The following is a 24,167-nucleotide window of genomic DNA, read 5'->3' on the forward strand; positions in this document are numbered from 1 at the left end:
AACCAAAAAACCCACCAACAGGAGCCTCCTCCATTCAGGACAATACCGCCATTCGAGCTGACAAAGACTTCTCAGTAGAAAACAAGAAGCAAACCACACTCCCTGAGTCAGAAATGATTTCATTTCCCCTCATTGTTTTTGATGCTATGTGGGCATTTCTCCAGTGAGGGAGCAGAGACACCTTCACACACTTTTTATTATTTGGCTGTTAATGGTGTTTCTCTCTAATTAGACAGCTGCAGCTCAGGTGCATGTATTCAGGACAGTGGAAGATACTTCTAGAAGAAAATATCCTGTTCTATTGCTGACCAGAGTATCTGGAAACAGTATGAAAACCCTGCTTTTGTGAATTATATAACTCCCATCTCACAAGAAAAATAATTTTCAAAGGAATTTTGCCAGACTAGACGGGGGTCTACTCTAAGAGAAAAAGCGTAAAACTTTGACAGTAAAGATAATAAGACCCATATGGATAAAACTATATTTAAATATGGGACCTTTCAAGAAAAGAGTTCCATAGGAAAAATTTTACATAAGTTTTTTTCTATTTGTTCATTGAAGTTGAGAAGACAGATCTAAAATCTTAGTAATAACCTTCTAAAGCTTTGTAATGGTTTCTAACTATGACCAAACAATAGCTAACTAGCTACATTTTCTGCTTTTAAAAAATTACTTAGTTTACAATACCTTATTACTGAAAATATAAAAGAAGTCAAAATTGTGTCACAGCAGTGAATACATATAATTCTACACTTTCCCGGGAAATATATTTCCAGAAAGAAATCTAGTTGCAATGTTTTTGAATGCAGCAATGGCTATAAAGTACAGAATATACAGAATGATTCATGATAGCAAAAATGCATATAAAAATAATAAAAAGGTTTTTTAAAATGATGCATATAAGCAGAGCACAGCCAGGAACCCTTCAGGAAAGGGCAATAAACTAAAATCACGGGCATGCTCAAAATACCAATTCAACAGTATATAAACCCATTAAGAGCTTGAACATAGCCAAAACTTCATATCCCCTTGGATGGAACATAAAACATGAGCAGTGTTGCCTTGAAAAACAAAGATATCTGCAAATCACAGTTTATTAAAAGAAAAATTTTCTTTTTTTTTTTTTTTTGAAGCCACGGGAATGGAAGCACTCATGAATCTTGGGAAAATACGTCCTGGGAAAGCATAGTCTGAAAATGAGGACTCCTGAGTATGTATCATAATGGTTATATGTCACAATATTAAAATAAAAATCTTTCACACAAGGTAATTTTAAAGCTGGCTCTTTGATGAAGCAAGCAATTTATCTGACCTCAGGATTTTTCTTGTTTTGAGAGAAAAGTGGAGGAGGGTCCTATTGTCACGTAGCATCTGAGTCACCAGGGTCCACCCGCTCGGGTCACGTGCACAGCAACCCCACAACTGCCAACAGGAGGGAACAGGACAGAGATGGGAGACGATAAATTCTCCCACCTCGAAGGAAAGAGCGATCCCGCAGTCGACAAAACCATTTCATCATTTTATTCATCTTTCTTCCAAGTTATATTTTGGTAATAACTTACTTAAAAAAATTAATTCCTCGAATCCTGATTTCTACAAACCTTTGTGAAAATCTCCAGTTGGGATTAACATGCCACTTAAAACATCATTTCTATTGCTCAAAAACAGGGAAATCTGGCACAGGTTTCTGTGCTTGTGTAGAGAGTGCTGGGGGGGGAAAAAAAAGAGCTTTGCTTCTTGAAACAGGAGTTGATATATAATATCCTTAACTTGGAACAAGAATTAGCATCAGGAGATTGCCAGTACTGGCATCACAAAGAGACACTAAAGTACAGCACGAAACAACGGTCACCATTCAACACGGGTCCAGGGACACCTCCTGACGCCAGCAGCTCCCATGCAGCCGAGGCCATGAGCACTTGTGACTCCTTGGAGGGAGCACATCCTTCTAACGAGTAAGAAATGCACTCGTAGTCTGTTGTATTTTTAGATTCCACATCTAAGTGATATCACACAGTATTTGTCTTTCTCAGTCTGATTTATTTCACTTAGCAAAATAACGCCCTCCAAGTCCATCCACATTGCTGCGAATGGCAAAATTTCATTCTTTAAAGAAGCAGACTCACAGACATAGAGAACAAACTATTGGTTACCAGTAGGGAGAGGGAAGCGGGGAGAGGCAATTAGGGATAGGGTAGTAAGAGGTATAAACTACTGGGTGTAAGATAGGATACAAGGATATATTGTATGACACGGGGAATATAGTCAATAGTTTATATAGAGTAATAACTATAAATGGAGTAGAACCTTTAAAAATTGTGAATCACTATGTTGACATCCTGTAACATATAATACCATACGGTAACTATACTTTAATAATAAAATAATTTTAAAAAAAGAAACGTACTCCTGCCCTGGCTTTGACAGCCACACTTTTCTGGTTTCCCGCCTCTCTCTGCAGCGGCCTCTCCTGGATCACCAGTGTCTCCTCCTGCCAACTGAATCCCCACGCTGAGCCCCCGGGCATCGGAAGGGTCCTCAGAGCTCTGGCCTCTGCTCCTGCACACAATTCCCGGGCAGCCCCTCCACTGATACTGCCCCGGGCTCAGAGTCACCTTCTCTGTCTTCAGCTCCCAAATCTCCACTTCGCCAGGCCTCCCCCTCCTCTGCCTCTGTCGCCTCCACTTTTACCTGCAGATAAGTAAACACCAGGTTCAACATGTCACTCTGCCCCTCCAAGTGTACAAATACGATCCTCTTCCGGGGTTTTCCTGTCTGCACGTGACAATCCACCCAGCTGATCATGCCAGAACATGGAACTATTTCTTACTGTTCTTTCTCTCTTGTTTTTTATATCTAACCAAACAATCAAGTTGCCTACATTCCTCCTGAGAAATGTGTATTGTATCTCTGTCCCCTCGGCCACCACCATTTCTGGCCATGATTTTTACAAGAGACCTAACAGAGTTCCTGCGTTCTTTCTGGTTCAGCCCTTTTAATTTTTAAAATTAAAAATTATAATTTTCTAAAAATATGTAAATTTTATCAAGCCATTCTCTCGAAAGGCTTCCCAGTGTCCTCAGGATAAGGTCCTAACTGAGTCATGAGTCCTTCACGATGAGCCACCCTGCTTCTCAAATGCCTCCAGGCTCCTCCCCCCACACCTTTGCAAACCTAGAGGATTCTACCACCTGAAGAGCATTTTTCAAATTGGGTGTTGCAACCCATTAAAGATGTAAAACTGATTTGGTGGGACTCAACATTTTTCTTGAAAATGGAATTACCGAACAGTAATAAGGACTACAACAGCTAGCATTTACATAGCGCATTCTTTGTGCCAGGAGGGGTTCTAAAGTGCTTTGTACCTATCAGCTCGCTTGAGCTTCCAAGCAACCCTGGGTAGCAGCTACCATCATGATCCGCACTTTACAACTGAGAGAAGTAAAGCACAAAGGTGTTCACGCAGCTGCCCTAAACCCAAGGCTGCCAAGGGTACAGCTGGGAGTTGGCCTCGAGCCATCTAACTTCAGAGTCCAGGCTCTCAAGCTCTATATTCTGTTGCCTCTCAGCATTAGAGCCCATCACGAGGAGGAAGGGCAGGGATCAGACGGCAAAATGTTTACTGGAGCTGTTGGCGCGTATGTGTTTCTGGCTGAGGATCACATCAAAGGAGTCTGAATCCCTCTGATGAAAACTTCTCCTTTCCTCCAAAGGCACCTTCAGATACAGCAGCCACAACATCTGTAGGACCTCGGTTTTGAGGTCATCTTCTGGAGGGAGGCGGACTCTGCCTCCCGGGCTGGGCCCACCGGCTCTCTGAGCCCCCCTCAACCTCCCTCTACAGGACCCCTCCTGAGGCCCAGGGCCCCCTCGGGCTCCCTTTACACCTGTCACACAATCCCCCGCACCTGGCGTGGAGCCTAGCCTGCCTGGAGCAGGCCTCCAGTAAGTATTCGTGGAATGTGTGGATTAAACCTTTTACCTCACAGTTACCGAAGAATCACACACGCTCCATAAACAGACTTGAAAAGAATCCACCCCCTCATGGTTGGAAACAATTCTTTCCAGGTGAGGAGTGAAACACTCAGAATTCATTTCACTGCCCAGGTGACTCTTGTGTGAGATGCGTGGCTGCACAAACCTACTGCACTTGCTTCCGAGTCACCCGACAGCACAGCTGACGGGGTGACAGAGAGGGCACTGGATATGGTGGGAGGAAGAGGCAGTTCCCTTAAGAAGTAATCAGCGGGAAAGAATATAAAAAAAAGAATGTCTAACTGTGCATAACCGAGTCACTCCGCTGTACAGCAGAGACTGGCACAGCACTGTAAATCAACTGTCCTTCAATAAACAACAAAAAAGAAGTAATCGGGACCAGAGGCCCACGTCGCACCCCCCAGCAGGTAAGTGCCTTTCCTGCCTGAAGCACCATCTAGGGAATGCGCTGCCCTTCACAAGATTTCTTTGGCCCCAGATCTCCACTCTCACCCGCCAGTTTGCAAAGGAGCCGTGAAAGTTCATCTTTAATAGAATTACTTATCAAATATCATGGCCCATCAGGAGGTTTACTGCTCATTTATACTTACCTGAATGTGGAGACACATCACACCAAGTTTATTTCAGGGGACTCGCCTTTCCCAGGTGTGCTTAGGACAGCTTGGGTGCACAGTAGAGACTGTTCTACACAAGTGGTTATCAGTGCTTTGCCACTGCCGAGCGGCTGCAGCTAGGCTCTAGAGACACACCAAAGGAAAACCGCCCTCTTCTTAGAATACCTGTCTGAAACTGTTCCAGAATCAACCTATACTGAGATAAAGTAGATGCTCTCATTTTTCTCAATTAAAAATGTTTTTGGGGCTTCCCTGGTGGCACGGTGGTTGAGAGTCTGCCTGCCGATGCAGGGGACACGGGTTCGTGCCCCGGTCTGGGAAGATCCCCCACATGCCGCGAAGCGGCTGGGCTCGTGAGCCATGGCCGCTGAGCCTGCGCATCTGGAGCCTGTGCTCCGCAACAGGAGAGGCCACAGCAGTGAGAGGCCCGTGTACCTCAAAAAAAAAAAGAAAAAAAAAAAAAGTTTTGGGCATTATATTTTAAGAGATAAAATTAAAAAGGGAAGAAAAGAAACCTGAAATTCTAGGAATTCAAAAGTACACTTGAGATGCTCTCCTGATGGCTAAAATCAGTTATAGAAGCAGGAATTAGATAAATTATTTCCCTGCAAGCAGCAGTGGGAATCTGGCAATGCCAGGGATGAGGATCCCAGATGGACACAGTAGTGGAGGAACCGAAGCAGGAGGCACGGAGCCGGGAGAGCCTCCCAGGGGAGGCCCCAGGGCTGAGCACATCCAAGGGCCAGGCAGATGCTGATGTGGGCAGCAGGGATGGGGCGTGGGTGAGACAGAGGGGGCAGAAGAAACACCGGAGGCTCAGAAGAGATAGTCGATGCTGAGAGCATACTCCCAGGAAAGGACGAACAGCCTCACAATTATTTTAATAGAAAAAAATAAACGAGACAGCAGTGATGGATCCATCGCGACGGTGTGTAGAAAGGGAAGGGAAATGAGGTGTGAAAACAGGAAGGATGTCAGAGCCTTCACAGGACTAGGGGGCCATCCTGAGAGCAGAGCAGGAGGAAAGCCTTTTCAAAATCATCATCGCTAGCGTTCCAGTTTGAGGGTCAGCTGTGGACAAGGGGATGTGGCAACTGGTAATTCTTAATTAACAGTAAAATTCCTGAGTCCTTAAGAATTATTTTGGAGAGAGAGAGGACCAAAGACAGAAGAAGCTTCAGAAATCAAATAGGAACAAAATCCAGGTTCCAAAGGTACTAAGTTCCATGCTTCCCGGCTAGCAGCAGGGGTCTACATTTTCAGAGTACGCAGCAGCAGTGGCCACTTCACATGATGACTTTCACAGCTGTCACAGCTCCCACATGGGGTTGGGGCAGCAGAACCCACAGGAAAAGGTTGAGGAGGCCGGGTGGTCCAGCAGAGGGGTGGAAACCTGCCCCTAAAGGGGGACAGGCCTTCGAACCCAGTGGCCTCGCCCTCACCCACTGGGGGGGGCCTCTGTAACTAGTTCACCTCTCCTAATCTGTGGGTTTAGTTTCTTCATCCATAAAATGAGGCTAAAAAGAGCACCTGCCTGACAAGGTGATTCTGAGGATTTAAAGGAGTATTGAGAATAGTGCTCTGGGAAGCCTGTCCACCGGCCCCAGGGCTCAGTGACTGCACACCACCCAAAGGATGCTCTTCTCTTTAAAGTTGTACCGACCAGCCCATCACCCCCAAAATCAGAAAGGAGGGCCAAGAAGTGGTCTCGGATGGACAGCCCTCTAAATTAACTGGAAGAGCTGAGACAGAGAGAGCTTAGGACAGAAAGTGGGGGATATTTTCCAGTTAGTTTGTGTCAGTTCAGTTCAAAGTCTCGGTTCCTTTGTGTGGACAGAAAATGTAAAGTTGTTCCTTTAGTTTCTTTGTTTAAGGACTGGAATTGTAACATAAACCAAAAGATCGTGAGAAACAGAGATGCTGTTTTCAATACAGGTGAAAGATAAGTTATAAACATGACAGACATTGTGGAAGGAGAAACGAAGGAGGTGAGATGTCCCCATCTTGGTCAAGCCACACCTCACACTGGTCAGGACCATTCCAGGCCCTGTGGGGCTGGGAGGGAAAAGGGGAAAGCTCCAGAGCACCACCTAGGGGTAGGGCAGTCTGTAAACTAAACCTGGTGGGAGTGGCCCCCAGAAGGGGGAGGTCAGCCACCAGGTAATTCTCTCTGAGGCAGCTGTTCAGAGAATTATTAAGAGTAAAACCAAGGTTCTGACTTCTTTTAGGGACAGGATCTTACGCCATCGCCCAGAGCCTGACATTTGAGGCTTAGGAAGACATCCACAGGGCAATGTTAACACTTACTCCTTGTTTGAACCTATAACCCCTCAACCATACAGCCCACAGACTGAAGGTTGGGGCCTGCCCGACAGGACGACTTAACTTGGAAACTGTATCATCTTTTTTGCAAGTCTGATGGAACAGAAAATCCTTAAATCATTTATGACTACTAAGAGCAGAGAAAACAGTCACTTCCACAACAAACCAAAGAACATGATGTGCTCTAGGAGCATGAAAAGACTTGCTCCCTGGGGACCATCCCCTCAGTCACAGGCCAACTCGGGAGGTGATTTCATCTCCCAAAGGCGGAAACAAGCAGCCCTGCCCTGGTTCGGTCACTGTTCATAACATGCAAAACCACTCCAGGTAAAATTCCTCACGTGCACTGTCACCACCTACTCTAGCAATTTTATGGATTTTCTTTATCTGTTCACACAACAAACACATTATCTTAGTCTGGGTTTCATCAGAAGCCAATCCTGAGACAAGGGTTCAGGGCCGTGGTCTGACGGAAGCTGAAGAAACTCTGGTCGGGAAGTGGCGATGGGACCGAGGTAAAGGCAGCCCGGCAGGACGGTTCCCAAGCCTGCTTCCACCGCGGGCAGGGAGGGTGATGCCGTGGGCAAACTCGGGGAGCTGGAGGAGGGACGGCCTCTCCACCAGTAACATGCACAGGGCTCCCCAGGGCTGATAAGCATAGATTCTGATGTCAGTAGATGTGGGGTGGGGCCTGCGATGCTGCATTTCTGCCAGGCTCCCAGGGCCTGCCATGCACTCTCAGGGCTAAGGGCACAGACTTCCACCTCAGCGTTCTAACCCTAAGGCCGTGAGGCCTGGAATGCGTTCACACGGGCTTCCTTGGGTCATCGCTGACGCTGCTCTGAGCAGGCCTTGTTGCAGGCACTGCCGGCAGTTCTGCACCGCGGAGCTGGGGGATCCGGGCTAGCAGGCATCTGGTACATTCCCTGGGCACTGACGATGCACCAGGATGCAGCAGGGAAAAGGGGGTAACAGTCCCTGACACCCTCGACATTTTATTAAACCAGGTAAGGGGGACGGATCATATGTTAGGGGGTGGTAAGTGCAAAGGAGAAAAAGAATGCCAAGAAGTGGGGCAGGAAGTGTCCTGTGGGAGACAGAATAGTTTGCGGTGCTGGACAAGCCCCCTGAAAGCTGACACTTGAGTGAAGATGTTAAACGTCCAAGACTGAACCCGCCCGTGACCGTCTGAGAAAAGATTATTTTGGTAGAGGGATGGGTGAGGTCCAAGGCTGGAGAGGGCCTGGCAGTTCAGGGAAGAGAGGCCGGGGTAGTCAGGGTGAAGTCAGCAGAGGAAAGAGTAGAAAAAAATGAGGTCCGAGGGACTGGGGGGGAGGGGTGGATCCTGTAGCATCCAATGGGAGACTCAGGATTTCCTCTTTCACTCTGAGAGACCTGGAAGCCAACTGGGGATTGAGAGGAGGGACATGCCGTGACTCTAGCTTCGAAGTTCAGAATATACAGAAGAGAAGCAAGCGCAGGAGCAGGGAGTGTAGCTGGGAGACTACTGCCCAAATCCAGGAGGGGATGGGGATACCGAAAAGCATGAGGATTACAGAGATGTGTCAAAAACAGATCAAATGGGCCTTTGCTTTTGTACATAACAGATTAAATGCGGGGTATAAAGAAAAACAGAAATCAAGGACTACTGCCAGCTTTTGGATCTAACCAACTGAAAGAACAGAGCTGCCATTACGTGAGAAAGGAAGACGGAGAGGAACAATCCAGAGAAATACCTGAGCCGTGCACGTTAGGTTTCAGGCGCCTGGGAAGAGGTAGCCTCTGCTGATCTAGAGTTCAAAGAAGCTACCCAAGCGGGGGGATGTGAATTTGGCAGTCATGTGCCAGCAGACTGTCTTCAGAGCCCCGAGGCTCTGTTTCCTAAGAATGCAAACGTTCCGTGTTGCAGAATAGAGGAAAACAGACGGAGACTGAGGCCCGAGCTTGGAGCACTCCAATATCTGGAGGACAGGGCAGGTCCAGAAGTGGCAAAGGAGACAGTGACGGGGTGGGCAGGGAGAATGGCGACCCCGGCAGGGTGATCTTGGAGAGGAACAGGAATCCACACACCGAAGGGTCCCGCGGACCGAGGAGAGGGTGCGGATACAGCAGGAAGACGCAGCAGGAGAGGCCACTGGTGGCCGGATGAAAACAGGCTTTAGGGAGCCAAGGGGGACGAAGGCTTCATTGAAGGGAGTTTAAGAGAGAACAGGAAAATGGAGGCAGCAGATAGAGATTGATCCCAGGGCTTGCTAAAGGAGAAAGGAGGAAATGGGGAAATGAGAGAGTACTTGGAAGGGGAGGTAGGGTAAGACAGACTTTTCTCTAAGGTGGAGGGTAGGACAGAGTAGATGATCCAGGAGGGAAGGGCCAGCATCAGGGTGCAGGAGAGAGAAGAAAGAATTGCTGCAGCAACGTCCCGGCCTAAGTAAGAAAGGATCAGACAGCTTTGGGGGACTGGCCTGAGCTTAAGGCACGGGTGGCTCATCCGTCCTAAAAAGAAAAAAAGATGTAAGCAGAAAGGTTAACAGGAGACCATAGGTTATTTCACTATGATAGGAAATCTAACCCAGTTTTACTCTCTTGTTTCTAAACTGGCCATTATTAAACATAGGTCAGAAGAAACCCATCCAACACTCACTTATGTAAGAGGTCATGACCCCAGTGAATTCTTTAAAAGACTGTTGGAAAGGATCAAACAGTTACTTTTATATAATACTTTGCGGCTTGACAAAAATCCACTTAGGAATAACATGTACTTGATCCACGATATTTAATGTAAAAGATATATACAGAGTCTCTAATGGTAGCAAAAAACATTCAGAAAGAACATTTCCAATCTATGCTGTGGTAAATGTCATTAGCCAAGCTTGTCTTCTAGTGCAGTTTTCAACAGTGTGTGGTATTTATTTACACTGTGTTAGTAAGGAGTGAATAGTCACTAGCCTTCAATTTTCACATCAACTGCAGAAAAAAGATGCCATTTTCTACACAGTCTGGTATTGAAATTGACTTAGCATCTCAGAACTGTCAAAAATTTCTTTTACGAAAAGGTTTGCTTTACAGAGACTACAAAGTAGGTGTCATCCTTGACACTTGCATTCTGTATTCAGGCCGCGGGTCTCTGGAAAAGCAGCGTTAAAGAACGTCAGAAAAGGTCTTAGAAAGGCCCGGTCGTCACGCTGGGCGCCCCTCGGCTCCCTCTGCAGTCAGTTTCCACGCTGGAGATGTCAGAGGCTCTTTGCTTCAGCTAGAAGAATCCTCGCCAAGGATACTATCAGCTGCCCTAGGACTCATCTTTGCTAAGAGGTCAGCCTGGCACTTACTTTCCTCTGTTAAAAACGGGAACCTGTTTCCTTTCAAATTAAAAGAAGCATATACTAAGTAACGGATTTACAAATTCAGAACTTATTCCAAGGAAACCTCCCAGTAGGTGTACTTATATAAAGGACTGGTTCTCTGTCCAGGTGACAAACAAGAAAACAAATAAAAATATGCAAAACCGTTCTCTTCCAGCTCCTTCTTTCCCATGACAAAGTACTGCTCTTGTGTTTCATTAAGTAGGCCTAATTTTTCTCCACATTTATTTTAACTGCGTCCCCTGAATCACCAGCAGGCTGCACTGGATGTCATTCAACTCTGCCAACGAGAAACCGGTCACATTAAACCACAGGGCAATTGGGCCCGAGGCAAAAATCCACACGTCCTGCTATTTCTGACGTGAGCAAATTGACACTGTTCTGTGTGCTTCCTTCCGGCAGCACCGGAGGGTTCGCTCAGCCGGGGAGGGTGCGAGGGTCGGGCTGCCAACTGCTACCAGGTCAGAGCGGAGGTGAATTCTTCTCAGAGGCTCCCATCCCAGTACCGTACGCAACACCACTTATGACATGGCTTTCCTCTTCATCGTCACATTTCTCTTTGAGAGGGATGCAATTCTGCCATTCTCAGGAGACAGAGCTAACTCCACAGTTTCTCTGAAATCCCAGGGGGCCATGAAGCGTGAGGGGTTTGTGGATGAAGGCTTTGCTCTAAAGGAAGGACGGTCTGAGATCCACCTGCACGAGCTTTCACACCTGTGATGACAACACCTGGCAGCTCTTTCCAGGAACGTTTTTATAAAAGACTGTGCACTCTCGCTCCCTGGAGCCCCAGCAACCTCGGGATCATTATTTGCCAACGTCTCTCTACTTTTTCACCCCGGAAGAACTTGCTGGTTCAGCCATCCCTGAGCAAAGATATCTATTTTCTCAGCGCCCCCGCCCCCCATTTTTCTGTCTAAACTGTGTAACCCATCAAGGGAAGAACCTTTGCCAAAAAGTCCTTTTCACACTGGCCCATTGGTCCATGGATGGATGGGTAACTATCCCAACCCACACACCTCATCGCCCGCAGACTGTTCCCCTACCTGCCTGTGTCCCCAGCTGCCATGTCGCACAACAAAACCAACCCGGTACATTGCGCACTCTCAAAGCACCCATCCTCACGCCCGATGGGTGTGAGCGGGTGAGTTCTGAATACACCAGCAGTGAGAACTCTGGTTTTCCACTATGAAAACGGGCCAAGAAAAGAGAGGAAAAAAACACTTCTCTGCCTTGTCAAGCAGTAAACCCCCAAGCTTGACATCAAGAAAAGAAAGTCCCAAAGCGATTATCGTGGGTGTTACGAAACCATCAAAACTGCTGATGTCGTAAACAAAATCTGTCAACAGCCACTAAGAATTCATTGAAAGTAAATTTATTGTTTGTTAAAAAAAAAAAAAACAAAAACAAAAAACAGAACTGTGCAATATGTGCTTCTCAAGACATTTGGACTCTCGTTTGTTGCTCATCTCTTCTCGGGCTTCAGTTTGGCCAGGCTAAACGAGAAACACGGTACAGACACACGGTTAGTGAGCACAGGTAAGGGAGGCAACCGAGACGCGTGTTTGTTATTCTCTCAAAAGCCTACAAGGTGCGAGCCAAACTATGACATCGAGTTTTAAAATCTGATCGTGTTCGCTGCGTTCTGAAGACGATTATATTCTAAAAAGGGAAAGACAGCCGTATATCTGACTTCAACCAAACAAGCTTTCAAACTAAATTATGCTTTTCCTCATACAGAACTGAATAAAACCATGCTGTAGGGACCCAGGGAGTCATTTTCAATGTAACTGGAGGATTCAGTTTTAACGGTAACAGTGCGACATGGCTTTTGCTTTAGTGGTCCAGGGGGCGGCAGGCCCTCGGCCATCATGTGTCACAGCACCGCACAAAGCACCTGAGGGGTGAGTGGGGTCACGTCCAGGAACCTTCCGTTTCAGAGGGCAGGCAATTCCATGACATTCAAAAGAAAACGATTCTAATTTTTCAGGCAAAGTAGCATCGAATTACACTTATTCAAGGGCTGATAAAAGGGGAATACATAATTTTAAATGCTTACTGTCTGAGAATATTGTCCTAAATAAGGGAATTTATTATCTTATTGATTATTTCATTTTGGAGATGGAAACTCACACACAAACACGCTGCTTAACAATGCTATTGCCTTCCTTTAAAAACGGATGCATTTCAAACATTAAACAACAGATCTCTCTCCTTCTACGGCACGGACTCAGTTCCCTCTTTGGTGACAATTTCCTACAATTGCAGAATTCTCAGAAATATTTTATAGTATTAAATTTGAATAGCCATGCATCCGAGAAGCAGACATACACAAAGGCTCCACATTTCAGACCCTCACGCTGCCCTGCACTTTTCACACAGAACGATCACATCAACAAAGTCAAGTTTACCTTTTTAGTGGAGAAACTCAGCCTTCTCAGATCCAAAGCCATTTTAAATCAAGGCAATGGGAGCGCCTTAGGGGCAAAAGAAGATGTAGTACATACAAGGAGAAAGTCATACAAACACGGGACACTTTACATTTGTCATTTGTGATTTAAAAACTCGCATTAAGGCAGCTTTTGCACTTCATATACTCCATAATTTATAAACAGAGGAGTGATTCACGTGACTCCCAACATTCTTTCCTAGAGCTGTTTATCAATATTTAAACTGTTTTTGTGACTACCATTCAATGCACAAAGTAGAAAACCATGTCGTCTGTATAGAACAACGAATAAAAATACCGACTCAAGGTGCCGTGGTTTCTTCTGGTACAGTTTTTGAGATATGGTACATCTAATCTATGTGGCCCTCATCAAATGTAAACAAAATCACAGACAACTTACAGGGGTGGGAATAGAGTGTGTGTGTTTTGGGGTCAAGGGGAGAGAGATGGTGGGCAGCAGAGCCTGCGAGCCTGTTTTTTGAAGGAAACCATATTACTCTTCCCTCAAAAGACTAAAGAGGAAAAGCTCACATGCCTCAAAAGCTAGACTCCCAACATCTAATGCCCCTTACCCTTACCTTCTTCTTTCTGTTATAACTGAACCAAAAAACAGAAACAAATCATAACAACACCCCCCAATACACACACACACACACACACACACACACACACAGACCCCTGCTTTGTACTTCGGGCCTACGTTGGGCAGCTATACTTGAATCTTCTTACAAAGTGCTCTAAGAAATTATATGCACATACACGTTTTGATTAAGGTATTTTAAAGCAACACTGCTAAGGGAATCACATCCTATTCTCCACAAAAGAACAAAGAGGAAGGAAGAGACTAATTTTTAAATCTTACTATATTCCCCTCTGTTAATTAAAAAAAAAAAAAGGAAACATAAAAAATCAACCTGCAAGTCTATTAGTCTCAAATAATTAGATCCAGTAGGTATGGAAGGTGGTAAAAAAGGTTTTGAAAAGTCTAACAATGCTTTAAGAGTCTTCTCAAATACTAAGGACATTTCATAATGCTGTGAAGGAGTTAGAGGCAACAGACAACCAAACAAAAACCTTCTCTTAGTCTAATAAAGGATTCTCGACTTCTCTTCAAGGAGGAATACTCGCAAGCTTCAACCACTTCCCAAAGGGAAACCAGAGAGAAGATGGCCACATTCAAGTCAACTAGACAAGATGCTGCAACTTGTTAGGGTATCTTTGCATTCTCCATGTGGTGGTATGTGGCTCTCCTGGAAGAAAAAGCCCTGTTTTGTGGAATTCATACACTTCCTGGGGTATAAGTACCCCCAACATGGCTGATTTTAAGCTACCAGCGTGTGGTACCAGCACCGTGCCAATACAGTGAGCGTAAATAACCTCAAAAGCAGAGATCATAATGAAATGTAATAAAATAATTAGGAAGTGATGAGTTTTGAGTTATTAATTACCTTTGATTTTTATAGAACTTATCTAATTTTTAACAATGGCTGTGTTTAACAATCAATTGGCAAAATTTCTAAAAATTGAACAACTGATCCTCACAAGCCAACATGGGCTGGCTCCAGCAAATTGGTCCCAGAAAAGTGTGGACACCCATGATTTTCTCAGTAGCCGTTCTTAAACCCTGGGAGACTGTGAGCTCAGTTTTTAGAAAATAACTTCAGCCCCTGCACTTAAACACAGAAGCTGATTTTTAAGAATACTGAGGCCTTTGAAGTTACAAATGGGTCAACTTCTTTATCACAAAGCTGGCTTTCACTACGTGTTAGAGGTATAATCTGTAGAATTTGATCTAGAGTAAACATCGTACAGTGTTTTACAGAACTTTTAGTAAAAACAGGGCTGGGTTGGGTTGCAGTCAGGGTCCGTTTGAAACAATATATATTTCCCCATGGTCCCCACACTCACCACTCCTCTGGCCCCAAAGAGAAAACTCTAACATAAAGCCTCTCTTACTCTGGAGTCCCAAGCTACAGAAAAAATAATGTATAATTTAAATAATGTATAATTTCTAAAATAATTATAAACAATCTCGAAGTTTGCTTACTTTTTTATTCACTAAGAATACAGCACTGAACGCATCAGATAAATGTTGGCCGATGAAGGAAACCTACAAGCCATCAGCCTTCAGGAAGACTTCACTGGGGGGTGGGGTGGGGCACCTGGAAGTGAGACTGGGCTCCAGGCGGGATGTGTATATCCTAGGGGAGGTTTCCTCTTACTTCATATTCTCTGATTTAAAGAAAAGAGGGGTGCAAATTCCCTCAATGTTAATTGATAGACAACAGCTTTATTTCTGTGCATTATGTAGGTGCCTGATTACGAGCTGTCAGTTTGCATATATAGAGTGAGAAGTCCTCTGCCTAACACAGAAACTGAAATAAAGTGGCAGTTAGCTCAATTCCATCCGTAAGTGTTCCTGGACACGGAATATAATGATGAAAGATGATCTGACTGCAAATGCATTCGGGAGGAGCGGTATATAAACAAGAAAAACTCTGGTGTGAAAGGATGCAGATCCCAGTGTTCTGAAGCACTGAATATGGAAATGCGACCGTATTTAAATTAAAGCTGATACTGCCAATGGGCCGGGCTCCGTGTGATCTGTGTCTATAGTTTACTTATTCCATGCACTTGACTTAGCCAGACATCCACAGGACACATCTGGTATGTGTGTAGCCTGCAGGCTGGGCCTGAGTCCTCGCTTCACGGCCTTGACTTATCTATCTATAACTCCCTGAGTTATTGAGGTCAACCTCAGGACCATAAATCAGGAAATTGTATGAAAATAAAAACTCTTGTTCACATTTTGCAATTAATAAAAAGCTAAAAGGAAGGGATTCATAATGCAGGATAACTACTTTTTGAAGAGTCAAGGGGCTATGCCATCTGTTTTCAATTTTAAAGCATCATCTTGATATGTTTAGGGGTTTAATTTATGGAACAATCAAGCAATCTTTATATTTAACATTAAATACCTGAATATTATAAATCACCTCCGATGAACGTTTATGGGAGAGTTTCAGAGCAACTTCTGAACGACTTGTCACTTTTACTGTGCAGCCATGATTTGTAAAAAAATGATATGCTAAGTAATCCTAGAGTATAATTTAGGGGCACAAAAACAACTGTCAGGAAACAGCCAGAGACTGCATTTAATGAAATCTTTACCGACTGAAGTAATAAGTATCACATTAATCAACACAGCTTAATTGAAGCTCTATTTGTAACATTTTTTTTTTTATTAGACTTGTTATTAATGAACCTTTGTATGCTACCACTAACTTGGGCTCGATGTTCAACTTCAACAATGAACAATTGTTCACAAGCACAAAAGAACAAACACGGCTGTGAGGGCCCTTTGTCTCTGGCCCTCCTCCCTCTCCACAGTTATTTACATGGTTGGCAAGAAAGCATCTTTCAGGCTCTTTAAAAGGGTCTGAGATAGTTCAAGTGCAAATCCTTAAGAAAGTAAAAACACAGCAGCGAAGCCTGGGAACTAGAGAAGAATCTCCACTGACCTCAACGACAAGGTCGTCAAAGCTGTGCTTGCACTGGCCTGGCCCTCACACGGGGGTGGCCCCGGCTGGCAGCACCTACCTGAACATGTCTCCCAGGCCCCTCAGCTTCCCCTTCTTGGCTTTCATCTTCTCCTTGTCTCTGCCCTTCGTCTTCTCTTTCCCCATTTTCTCCTTCCTCCGATCGGCCTTCTCGCCTCTCTCTTGGTTTCCATTCATCTGTCTCTCCAGAGAGTGGGAAGGCTGGTCGCTGGCTGTGGAGACAGACTCTCTCCCTGATCTGGAACTTTCTTCCGTGTCTTCTTCCACTTGGAAGGAAACAAACACACAAAAAAAGATAAGGAACGCAGGGAACCAAAGGGACAAAAATAAGGAGGCTGAAGTCGTGTGAGGGTTTTCTTTCCCACATTTCCAACTAGGCCTGCAAGGATATTTACTTCTGAGTAGAATCAGAATGAACGCGTGAATCAGAACGAACGCGTGACGTGGATGATTACTACGCACATGTGTACTCCTGCGTGAAGATGATGGGCCAATGGTAAGAGAGTAACGGTAATAGTAATAGTAACAGTAATCTGGCTCCTGGGCCGGATGGATTCTCTCGCGTTGATATAGAGCCTGTACTGCTGGGACGATAAGCAAGCCCTCATCACACAGCCAAGCCCAAGGGTCCTGAGTACCACACTGGCGAAATGAAGACAAGCAGCCCCTCGCCAAGAGCCTCCTTTCCTCTTGGGTAAGGATGATGTAGCTCCACCCCAGCCCCTGATGAATTTGTTCAATTGCACCACTCCCTAGTAAGCACACCAGTGTCAGCACAGGACTCCTCTCCTCAGCCTCCCAAATACGTATGACCCTTTGTGATTTCTGCATAGAGAAAACTGGATCTTCACAGCCTGTCTAACTTTTCCTTATATTGTCATTAAAAGGCCAACATCATAAGCCAACGCTCCTATATGTTCTAATCCAAAATAATTCTGCATGTCGGTCGACACAATGGCAGGTGAACAGAGGTGGATGGAGACACGAAGGCATAAATCCACAGCCTCACACTCCTTTGAACTTTGCAGATAAAAGCTCTGCTTAGTGATAACGATGTTCCATCCTTTGAAGCAACACTTAGTAAGCATATGGTCCAAGTGCATACCCCCAACTTTTTGCATTTGAAAGAAGGACAAGTAACTATAGTAGGTTTCTACCTACAAAAGAACTTTAGGAATTTCTATATTAAGAAGCAGTAGATGCACACATCAACAGCCATTCTCATAAACCCTTTTTCCAGATTAGCTGCCTAAGCTGTTCTTACAAATATATTGATAATAAGAACTACTGGGGTTCCAGATTACCCCTTGAAATCTGAGGTCATTTTCCCCCTGCATCAACAAATAAAGTATGAATCAGTGTTTTTCTGCTTCTTCTAACAGAGAAATATATAAGACAGTTAGAATTCTTTCACAAAGAACTGACCTCTAGATCAAATTAATATATCTTCAAATGAAATTCAGTCTTGCCTCTCCACCAGCACTTGAGTTAGCAACACACAAAATCAAGAGTATAATAAGACCAGTTAAAACAATACTAGTATCAATTTACTTACAAAACAGAAACAGACTCACAGACTTGGAAAACAAAGTTATGGTTACCAAGGGGGAAAGGCAGGGGGAGGGATAAATCAGGTATTTGGGATTAACATACACACACTACTATATATAAAACAGATAATCAGGGCTTCCCTGGTGGCGCAGTGGTTAAGAATTTGCCTGCCAATGCAAGGGACACAGGTTCGAGCCCTGGCCCGGGGAAGATCCCACATGCGTGGAGCAACGAAGCCCGTGCACCACAACTACTGAGCCTGAGCTCTAGAGCCCGCAAGACACAACTGCTGAGCCCACGTGCCACAACTACTGAAGCCCTCGCGCCTAGAGCCCGTGCTCCACGACAAGAGAAGCCAGCGCAATGAGAAGCCCGCGCACTGCAACAAAGAGTAGCCCCCGCTTGCCGCAACTAGAGAAAGCCCGCACACAGCAATGAAGACCCAACACAGCCATAAATAAATAAATTAATTAATAAAATAAAATAAAATAAAAGATAATCAACAGGGAACACGGAACTCTGCTCAATACTCTGTAATCGCCTATATGGGAAAAGAATCTAAAAAAGAATGGATATATGTATATGTATAACTGAATCAACTTGCCATACACCTGAAACTAACACAACATTGTAAATCAACTATACTCTAATGTAAAATAAAAATTAAATTAAAAAAACAATCTTAGTATCTATGTTCTGCTATTAAACCCTCACAGATCATAGATGATGCTATCAAATGATGGCACAACCATAACCAAGTAATTCAGTTTTTTAAAAAGTGCCAATTATTTAATGTAATAACAGAAAAAGTGTAGAATTCTTTTGTTTTCACATTTGATTAAAAATACAAGCCAACATATTTCCCATCCCAGCAGGTCATGCCCTGGGTACAGCCAAAGAGTAAAAATACCACTGTGTCTAAATCCGGAAGGTACTTTGGAGGTCATCTGGACCAACTTCTTCCATTTCTTGCTGAGGAAACAGAGAGATCTGGGGCCAGCACACCGCCAGTGTGGGGCTCGCTCTACTATTTTATTCTGGTACAATTGTACCTCAGCCAGACCTTCGTGCATTTCTTTGATCAACTCTGTGATTGCTCAATTCCACGCTTCATACAGCATGGATGTTGGTCATCTATCATCCAGTCACTCCACGGTCTGCCCAGAAGATCATTCCAGCAGCCAGCACTGCATCTCAAGAAACCCACTGTCAATCCTGTAGTCATTCAGCTCCGTGACTTGTAGCTGCTACTGAGGAAATCACTCCAGAAGCTCGATCATATGTGCACAGGGACTCGAGGACCAGCTCCCAACCACAGAGATGAGCAGAAAGGCTGGCCTCCCTCTGCACTGGGGTATCTAACCGGAAGCCACTCTCCTCTTGCAAGAGACAAGGCAGCTCTTTAAAAAGTTGCTTCTTTCCCTCTCTGTCAGTTCACATGGAAAAGGAATGGTGCGGGTTTATTAGAGAAAGCCAGTTACAGCTTTCAGATGGGCATTGCTAGTGAAAATCCATAGCCTTACAAATAAATGCTGAGTTAAGGCTGTCATTTTTGTGTGGTGCACAGAGAGCAGGGAAAGACTCCTGGCCCGGGGGGCTTGCTGTGTAGCCTTTTCAAGGGGTGTTCCCCAAGAAAATGTAAATATAGCCTATGCAGCGTTGGAGCATCCTGTCGGAAAACACCCTTGCACTTGGGTATGCTCTAACTGATGGTAAACCATGGCTTCCACATTATGGGAAATGGGTGTGGCCTCAACTTTGAGGTAATGGACCAAATCAGGATAAAACAGTTCTCAAAAGTTCCCGGGAACTACAAAACCTGGGTGTGTCTATTGGTAGCTCAAGTTAGATAAATGAATGCCGGTGATTATTCTAAAAGTCTCGCAGACAAAACTCCTTTTACCTATCCGTCCATAGCGCTTTGTACAAACTTTTATTATTGCACTTCTCATGTGATACGATCACAGGTCCGTTTCCCATTCCCTAAACTTCTAAAATGAGGACTGCTGAGCAGACGGCGGCTGCCCGTAAATGGCTGTTTAACTGGAAGACTACTGGTGAGTCTGACACGTGACTTTATCCCAACCAGACAAACTTTTATCCAACCTCTGCACATCACCATCCTCTAGCTTCAGAACAATGTCTAGGCTCCTCTAATGAAGCCTGACAACACATGCCACACGCCGGTAACAGTAACCCCAGGAAGGCCACTGTGCTTGGTTAAGCTCTCGTCAGTTTCTGGTAGGGTTTTATGCTATTATTGTTTGGGCTCTACGTATTATCCAGTGGCTTGCCTGGCCGCCTACAATGTCTGAGACTATAAACAAAAAAAAAACACGAGCTCAATACATGTAAAAGACTTCGTCTTCCACAGGGACCATTGTCATAAATCATGAATGGAAAGATCAGTAGCAATTCTGCTCGTTTTCTGCCTAATAGTTTTGGGAGAGGCACATGGGACATATGTCTGTCTGCTCTCGGCTGCGTCACAGAATAAAGGCGGTGCGTTCACAACCAAGTATATGTTGAAGTCACATTTGTTGCCAATTCCTTTCATCTCCACAATCATTTCCTGGTGTACGTAAAACAACTTATTTTCTAAACTGGGTGAAACACAGAAAATGAGTATTAAGTCGTTTATTACCTTCAGGTTTTGTAACCTCATGTCATAAAATCAAAACTCCTCGCTCAGTTTCCTGCCCCGAGCAAGTGGACTGTTTTACAATCATACTTGCACATTTGAGAATTCTTTATGCTTATTCTGAACGTTCTGATTGAGATAATACACTATCACAGAAACTCTTCTGGGGGTGTACTGATGTAACTGATCCCTTTGAATGCCAACTAATTAAAAATATTTAGCAATATGTGCCTTCATATGCATAAACATAAGATGTTCTTTTAGAGTATTACACTGTGTATGCTTCAAACGCTAAAATTATTTGATAGAGAAAAATAAGAATCTCACTTTACCCCATCCCTATGCAGAATTACTGTGGTTTTTAAAAGCTTAAGTAAATTGGTTACACGTGCTTAATTTTTTTTTAAAAAATGTATGTATTCAAGGTCACTGATAGTCAGATTTTGTTTTCAGTTTTAAAACCAGTCTTTGTACATTTAATACTAGCTTTATAATAAGGTACATAAAATATTTTTATTCTCTTAAACTACAAAAGATATTCAGATAAACAATTTTTCAAGTAAGAAAAGTACTGGTAATATATCATCCGTAAATGGCTTGATTGATTGCGTTCATACAATAGATTACAATGCACGGACTAATCATAAACCTACATTTAGGTAATTGACTATTTTAAATGCTATATAAATTTTACATTTTTTCTCTTTAATTTTGCTCTTTGAAGATTGTTTGCTTTCCTTCTGCAGATAGTCTGCACAAAGAAAGATGATTACCTCCTTCCAAACAAATGGAAATTTCTATTTTTGACTAACATTTCTGCTCTGTGCACTGCGTTATCAGCTACTTTCCTGTGTGATTACCTATAAAAACAGATACTTTCAAGTTTCTCTTTTTAAAGAAGGTATAACGTGAAGCTGCTTATTTTTCTTTCAGGCAGCACATTCTATAATTAAGACATACCTAATTACCATGTTTTCAACAGATGCAAATACAGCTCAATTAAAATTCTAGTCCATGCGACAAATTCAGCTACTCAGTTCTGCAAGATATCACGTTAGGACTGGGTCACCAAGAAGTTTGGAAAAGACTGAGCACATACATGGTAATGATTATGGAGAAAATGACCTTAGGCGTCAATTGAACCTCAAAGTTCTGTAGCTTCTGCCATAAATAAACACTTCGATCTCGTCATCACACACATTTCATTGTCAACAGTTGACTCTAAGCCACACGGTCTTTTTTTTCCATTGAGAAGCAATACTACTGTTGGGACTGTAATGATCTCCATTGCTTGCTTATCCCAAATCCATTTCTCCATTTCTTCTTCCTAATGAACTCTGATTGTGTTCAGGAATGCAACCCCGCTTCAAGGGGTGAATTCATTACTAAATTTATACCAACCTATGGGCCCCTGCCCCTGTTGATTTCCTAGTCCAATGTTATTAGTCCAAGAATAGCCCCATCACCCCGAATGGACATATTCCATGCGTGGGGAGATGGCTCACTCCCTTCAGTTGGACGTGATCAGGAAAGCACGAGGCCTCTGAGCCCTGCAGTTACCCTCTGGTTAAGCTGACTTGTGGACAGTGTGGCAGAAGGGTCAGAAGGATGGCGGGGCTTTGATAACACTGTTAGGCTGTGGAATCAATAATCCTGGAAGCTACCCAACTCTAGAACCAGTTATGTAGGACAATGTATTTCCTCATGGTTTGAGTTGGTCTGAGCTGGGTTTTCTACTAAATGCAGCGGAAAGCATCCTAATAGGTACATTATATAAATCAAACTTTAGAGCAGCTGTGGAATAACCACAGTACTATTTATCACAAGTGTAAGATTTAGCAGTTAATGTCACTCTAGGCAGCTCTGACAATTTTACTAGATTTATTCAGACTTGTTACTAGTGTTAAATGAATTGGTACAAACATCCAGAGAAATACAAAATGAAAATGACAGCATTACTTCTTTTTTTTTTTTTTTTTTTTTTTTTTTTTTGCGGTACGCGGGCCTCTCACCGTTGCGGCCTCTCCCGTTGCGGAGCACAGGCTCCGGAAGCGCAGGCTCAGCGGCCGTGGCTCACGGGCCCAGCCGCTCCGCGGCATGTGGGATCTTCCCGGACCGGGGCACGAACCCGTGTCTCCTGCATCGGCAGGCGGACTCCCAACCACTGCGCCAGCTGGGAAGCCCCAGCATTACTTCTTATTTGCCAGTAAGCAAGTACTCTTCTCCGAGGGCAGAGCTCAAAGGAGTGTTATTCAATATTTGTTGAGTGGACTGAACAAATAGCCCATCATATGAAAACCATCCTTTACTGTTCCCTGCTTAGAAAGAACTACTCTAGGAATTAGAAATATCTAATAATAGAAGCACATATTCTTGAGTAATTTCCAATTTACTTTGGAAGACAAAGGATTAAACGTAATAACCGGACACAGGATTACGCAGTCTTCAGAATCTATCTTCTTAAAATTTAAAATGAGTGAGTTAAAAAGTGAGACATTAGTAATTGGAAAATTTCACTAGACTTAGCAAATCCAGTGACCACTACAAATTTCTATTGACTAATGTTAGGTAAAACACAACGTAATAAAAATAAATGAGGACAGAACTCCCAGGCACTGCAAATCCTGCATAGGATTTGAGAACATTTTATTATAAATAAATATATATACATATATATTTTTATATACGTATACACATATTATTTTTGTTTCTTATTTTAGTTGAATATTTGACTTTGGAAATGGAAGAAAAGATGTAAGAAATGAACAGCTAGTGACACAGATGCTAGTGAATAATAGGATCTGCTTTTCCGGACCCTGACTTTTAACATTAGAATGATGAGCTTTTGGCAATGGAAAAACTTAGCTTTTTCAGAACATTAAAAAAAAACACATACACACACAAAGCTGGCAAGAAGAATTAAGAAGCTTTTATACTAAAATGTGGGGTGGGAGTAACAGCTGATATTATGAAGAACAGAGAACATGACGGTGAAAGGAGAAAAAGCCATGAAGGAAGTGGGTGACATTTATCAGCAGGCTCAGAGAAGGGTTTTCAGCAACTGGAGGAATGTTCAAATAGATGATTCCTAAAACTCACTCTTCTAAAATTAGATTTATTTCATTAAAAAAAAAAAAAAGCCAACCTCTTAGTTTACATTGGGGTAAGGAGTAGAGAGACAAAGACAATAAAACCACACTTCCAAAGAGTTTAAGACTTATTATCAAAAACCATTCTTCACTTCTACTACACCGTCTAAAGTTTTCTTTAATGCATCCCTCCAAACAAACAGGTAAAATGTTCCTGAAGATCTTGGTAGAATGCCACCTCCACTATCACCCCTGCCCAGGAGAATGCTGCAGAACAAATACAATGAGGATCACACCCTCCATTTTCTGAACGCTTGCAAATTTGCTTTCAGTGTATAATCGATTTTCACATACGAATGATGGTCCACAATAGACACCGTTTCCTGTGCACAGGGGACAGCGTATAAAGAAGCTGAACGCTTTCCTTTCAACAGACCCAATGGACTGGCTACACAATGAAAATGGTAGCACTCATAACCCTGCTGTTGGAATTGCCACTAAGAATTTTATTTTTATCAAGGACTGAACTGGTGTCAAATGTATATTTTAACAATATACAAAAAAATTACGGTGCCAAGGAAAGAGT

At 43.6% G+C, this 24,167-nt stretch overlaps 1 protein-coding gene across 13 annotated transcripts in view; it reads right to left on the reverse strand.

Annotated features, from left to right (window-relative positions):
* The window catches only part of PARD3 (par-3 family cell polarity regulator), a 652,430-nt gene that overhangs the window by 196,921 nt on the left and 431,342 nt on the right, over positions 1 to 24,167 (reverse strand). For 10 of the 13 annotated variants that reach the window (XM_007471333.1, XM_007471331.1, XM_007471329.1 and 7 more), the window contains one exon: positions 16,341 to 16,566. In XM_007471333.1, coding sequence (XP_007471395.1) covers positions 16,341 to 16,566 — 226 coding nt within the window. Of the gene's footprint in view, positions 1 to 11,648; positions 11,788 to 16,340; positions 16,567 to 24,167 lie in introns of those variants that run through there. The other 3 variants (XM_007471338.1, XM_007471337.1, XM_007471336.1) reach the window with 1 other exon arrangement.

Source organism: Lipotes vexillifer, unplaced genomic scaffold, assembly GCF_000442215.2.
Source record: "Lipotes vexillifer unplaced genomic scaffold, Lipotes_vexillifer_v1.1 scaffold1049, whole genome shotgun sequence".
In the NCBI taxonomy this organism is placed as follows: domain Eukaryota; kingdom Metazoa; phylum Chordata; class Mammalia; order Artiodactyla; family Lipotidae; genus Lipotes; species Lipotes vexillifer.